Source organism: Cyprinodon variegatus, unplaced genomic scaffold, assembly GCF_000732505.1.
Source record: "Cyprinodon variegatus isolate N-32 unplaced genomic scaffold, C_variegatus-1.0 Scaffold1365, whole genome shotgun sequence".
Classification (NCBI taxonomy): Eukaryota; Metazoa; Chordata; class Actinopteri; order Cyprinodontiformes; family Cyprinodontidae; genus Cyprinodon; species Cyprinodon variegatus.
This window is the reverse complement of record NW_015151818.1, coordinates 138,493-143,186: the sequence shown is the minus strand read 5'-3', so window position 1 is coordinate 143,186 and position 4,694 is coordinate 138,493. Positions and strand designations below refer to the sequence as shown.

Genomic DNA, 4,694 nt, shown 5'->3' with positions numbered 1-4,694 from the left:
TAAAGTTACTAAAAGGTTAAACCTCTTCAGGGATGAGAAAGACGACCTCTCTGCTTTTCTCAGTTTAGTGGCTTTAAAATGAAACTCTTAACCTTTTATGTTCACATTCTGCTCAAACATCTATCGGCTGCTTCCTTATTCTCTATAGTTTATTGTCCAAGTTTGTCCAAACCTTTCCTCCCTTTGTCCTGGTGAACAATCCCTCCCCAGCTTCACCCTCAGTGCTAAAGGTGCTAGTCTGGAACCTGCAGGTTCACGTCTTGCTCCACCAAACATCCAAACCTCGTCTTGGATGAAAATCAATGAATCTCTTAAACATTATCTCTGATCAAGCAGAGTTTGGTCAAACAGTCTGTATCCGTCAGCCGCCAGCTTCTCCAGCTGTTATAGAGTAACAGAGTGACTGATAAGGACTCCCCCATTCCAGTCAAACTCCAACCTTTTATATGAGCCAGAGGGCTGATACGGTCAGTCAGTCACTGTGAGGCCGACTGACGTTTCTTTCACTTCCTTTCTCGGTTATTTCTGGATGTCTGTGTTTTGTATGCAGAACAATTAACTTCATGATGCTGCCCTGCTAAGAGGAAATACCGGCCCAGTGAGAAGAAGCAGCGTTTTCTAGCTGCCGCCGAGCAGAGCTGGAACCAGCATGGAGTTGATACCTAGTAGCTGAATCTGCTGGTAGAAACAGGCAGCTTTCCTCTATGGCCGGTCAGGGAAGAAACAACCGAATCCTGCTGGATCTGGTGCAGCAGGCGGGAAACGACCTGTGTGCTGACTGTGCTGCTCCTGGTGAGTACGCCCTCAGCTGCAGGGGGAAAATCTGGACTTTTTAAAACCTTCATTTCTTTAATTCCTTGTTTCAGTGCTATCATTTAATAACAGTAAAGAGCAGCTAGAAGCAAATGTTTAAAAACCCAGATTCTATTGCTTTGGTCCCGTTTGAGTGTGATTTAGGGAAGCAGGGACTCTATGTAGCTGCGTTATGACCTAATTGTTCCTCTTAGAGCGATCAGCCAACCCTTTGAAAGGAAGCCTCCGCCACGCTACCTGTAGAACAGAAAATGATCTGGTTTTTTTCCTTTCATTCTTCCCACATGTTGGTTCGCCCTCGCAGAGCCTGACTGGGCCTCGTACACGCTCGGCGTGTTTGTGTGCCTGAACTGTTCTGGGATGCACCGTAACCTGCCCTCAGTCAGCAGAGTGAAATCCATACGCCTGGATTACTGGGAAGACTCTTTAGTTCAGGTAGAGATGGGAACTTTGCTTCATTTCTCATTGATTCAAATTATGCTTCCTTGTTTGTTTGTTGTTTCAATTCGCATGCAACACATTTTCATTAAACGAAACTCTCTGATTTGTTGCATCAACTTTAGAATTATTTGCTTCATATTTGGCCTAAAAGTCTTATTATAAAGTGATCTGTTGTAGATTTTATGTTTTCACAGTTGGAAGAATATTTTTGAAGAACCTCGGTTTGCTTATTATCACACTCCTTTACTAACCCCTGTGTGCAGGTTACCATGGTAGCAACTTAGGACCGCAAAGGAGTTCTTGATAAATATTGAAACATTTTTGAAGTTCTAACATTTGACCCAAAACTGTAATTCTCCTTTCAGGTGAAACATTTTACTGTCCAGGATTTCAGCTAATTGGAAATAAGTGATAATCCACCTCTAACCTGCAGCAACTATTCAATAAACACAGATTTCTAAAAGTTTGGTTTAAAAATAGGAAGGAAGCTGAAAAACATGCGCTGTCCTCCTAAAACCTGTCATTCTGTGGTTTCAGTTCATGCAACAGATGGGAAATACTGCTGCCAAAGCTGTTTTTGAGAAGTGTGTCCCGTCCTTCTATTACAGGCCGCGGCATCACGACTGCATGTGAGTTTTTATTTCACCTTTTTTATTTCACCTCACACTGGAAAAATGATCTAGAAATAAGTAAACATTTCTTAAATTAAGAATATTTACCTTTAATGTGAGCTGGCAGATAAGATGATTTTTGCAACAGTTTTTTCTTAATTTAAACGTAAATTGTTCCATTCAAAGTGTCTCACTTACCTCCTCAATTCAATAAAAATGAACTAATTTTAAGAAAAAATTACTAGCTTAAATTTACATTAGTTGCAGTGGTTAGGGTTAGCATAGGTGGTGTTAGCATAGGTGGTGTTAGCATAGGTGGTGTTAGCATAGGTGGTGTTAGCATAGGTGGTGTTAGCATAGGTCGTAGGCAAGGACTCATCTGTCCTTTTAATGAACGGCAGAGGAGAATAATTTGGTGATTGGACACAAACCTGAGCGAATGATTGTGTAAATCCTGGTGAAAGCAAATGGAAATGTTTTTGCTTTGCTTCAGTGTTCTGAAGGACCAATGGATCCGTGCAAAGTATGAAAGAAGGGAGTTCACTGGAGAAAGAAACGACTTTCTGCAAACTTACAATCAAGGTAACTGTTGAACCTTTCCAGGAGCAGAAGGAACGTTCGGCCAAAGGTTGGAGATCTGAGAAGCGTTCAGGCTGAATGTTCCGGAAAGCTTCTACTAGTTCTGGCAATTCTTTATTACATCATCAAGCAAGAAGGAGTTTAACATTTAGGGGAGTTTAAATGCAGAGATAAATTTCTCCAATGTGAGATCCATAAAGTTAAATTATTATTATTATTAAGAAGTCAGTTAGTCACGTAGTACTTGGATGTTTTTAGAAGACGACGTTTCAACGCTGTTTATGTCTCTAAAATGGAGCTAGAACAGCGTTTTTGCCAAACCAATCAGCTCAGAGGTCAATTTATTCCCAGTTCTCCATTTTCCTTCTAGCTTTGAATGAAAGGTCAGAAGATTTGGACTTTATGGAACAACAATTCGTCCGTCTGCATTTCTCTCTCTGTTGCTCTAGTCCCACTTTGAGAGGTGGATGTGTAATTAAATTATTCAATTCACGTTTTTATGTCTTAGAATAAGATAAAGCCGTAATAAAAAGTTCAATCACCAATTATTGTGCAGATTAGGTGGTCAGACTTACTTAGTTATGCTGTTAGTTCACCTTGGAGCCTCCAGCATGCTGAGGTGAGTCAACCTTCCTCAGTGCAGACAGAGTGGCTGCAGCAGGTTTTATTAGATAAAGCAGCATCCTTTATTTTACAGGGTGTATATTTCTATGTCATTGAAGCAAAAAGCTGGATGTTCAATGGTTTTCCTGATCTATGTGCTCTAGATCTGTTTGAATCCACACTCTGGAAGAAGGGCAAAGACAACAAGCAGTATCTGAAGAGAACCTTCCAGCTGTCTCAGAGGGATTTCACCCTCAGATACTTTACAAAGGAGGATGTGAGTTCCCTCAAAAGACATTATGTCATTTCTAGGCGCATATTTCTATGTGCCGTCTCTCTAAATCTGCATTCAACCCAAAACCAAGTCCAAGGTTCCCAAAGCAGTGATCAGCATGAAGGATCTGAATGCACATTTCCAACCAGAGAAGATGGGTCATGCTCATGGGCTGCAGATCTCCTACCTGGATGACGAGCGCACCAGGAACCTGTTTGTTTACCATGACAACGGGCAGGTGAGGCAAAACATCTTCATTCTTCCACTGTTGCAAAGAAAAAGAGACATTCCCATCATGCCTTTCTCCCTCCCTCCAGGTCATCGTCTCCTTCTTCAACGCCATCCGTGCCACGCGCCTGGCCTACCTCCACAGGAAACACCCCACTCTGCAACACACTGATGTGAGACGACTTTTCTGCTACTTTCACATCCTGAGCTTCAAAGGATGGAATCGAAGCATGAATGATGAGTCGGACAGTCGAGCTGAAGCAGCGTCACATGATCGCGCTGCGACGCAGCTTTCACTCTAGTTTATCACGTAGATATTTTAGTTCCTGCTATTTCCAGCTGGAAGCCTCTGCGCCTCGTTTATAGCTGCTGTTAGCTTTTCATCTCTCCTCTCATCTGCTGCTTTTACAGGTGAATCATCTCCCTTCACCTGCAGCTCCCAGCATCAGCTGCCTGCACCTCGTTACCTTTGGACACTTTTTCACTTCTGTGTTTTCTTCACCTGGAGCATTTCTGCCCATTCTGTAGTATTTATACTAAATATCCATCCTTCCTTTAAGATTTCCAGCAAATTAAAACCATTTACTCTGGAACTTTGAATCATAATCCAAACATTTTCCAATTTTGATAGATTGATGCAGTTTTTCAGGGTTTTTAGCGGTAAGACCAGAAAGCAGTACATCCTTGTGAAGTGGGTGGAAGATGTCATATATTTCTGGTTTTACAAATAAAAATAAACAAAAAATATTTCATAGATACAAACATGAATATTAAAGTTGTCTGAGAAGCAGCCATTAAGATCCGATTGAAGAATCTCTCAATAAAGTCATCGTCAATCAGACAATCCACTAATTATGAAAAATAAAAAAAATTAAATCCGTTTTTTACAAGAAAAAATTCGTGCAAAAAACACGCTGAGCTCAGAATGCTGCAGCCCTAACCCTAACCCTATACTCTTAGAATAGAGAGATTAGAAATGCTAAAAAACTTTCAAGATTGACCAAACTTTCAGCAGAGCCTGTTCCTTCTGCCTGCAGCGTTCCCAGCTCCGCCCCCTCTGGTTCTTAGTCCCGCCTTCTACTAACTTTGCCTCCCAGAACCTCCCAAAGCTTCCTGTCACTCACCTCTGTCCCGGCCGCTCCTCC

At 41.7% G+C, this 4,694-nt stretch overlaps 1 protein-coding gene across 1 annotated transcript; it reads left to right on the top strand.

Annotated features, from left to right (window-relative positions):
* The first annotated feature begins 527 nt into the window (after positions 1 to 527).
* Positions 528 to 4,447, top strand: LOC107103038 (arf-GAP with dual PH domain-containing protein 2-like). Its single transcript, XM_015402552.1, has 7 exons — positions 528 to 792; positions 1,118 to 1,248; positions 1,792 to 1,883; positions 2,359 to 2,447; positions 3,212 to 3,324; positions 3,413 to 3,559; positions 3,639 to 4,447. Exons 1-7 carry the CDS (start codon positions 705 to 707, stop codon positions 3,849 to 3,851), a joined length of 873 nt encoding a protein of 290 aa, XP_015258038.1. The 5' UTR covers positions 528 to 704; the 3' UTR covers positions 3,852 to 4,447.
* The last annotated feature ends 247 nt before the right edge of the window (positions 4,448 to 4,694 follow it).

What these genes read in the sequence shown, in the direction of transcription:
- LOC107103038 (XM_015402552.1), top strand. Translation starts at nt 705, where the DNA reads ATGGCCGGTCAGGGAAGAAACAACCGAATCCTGCTGGATCTGGTGCAG. An exon ending in CCGCGGCATCACGACTGCAT is followed by an intron (nt 1,884 to 2,358) that starts GTGAGTTTTTAT and finishes GCTTTGCTTCAG; the next exon opens with TGTTCTGAAGGACCAATGGA. An exon ending in TTTACCATGACAACGGGCAG is followed by an intron (nt 3,560 to 3,638) that starts GTGAGGCAAAAC and finishes CCCTCCCTCCAG; the next exon opens with GTCATCGTCTCCTTCTTCAA.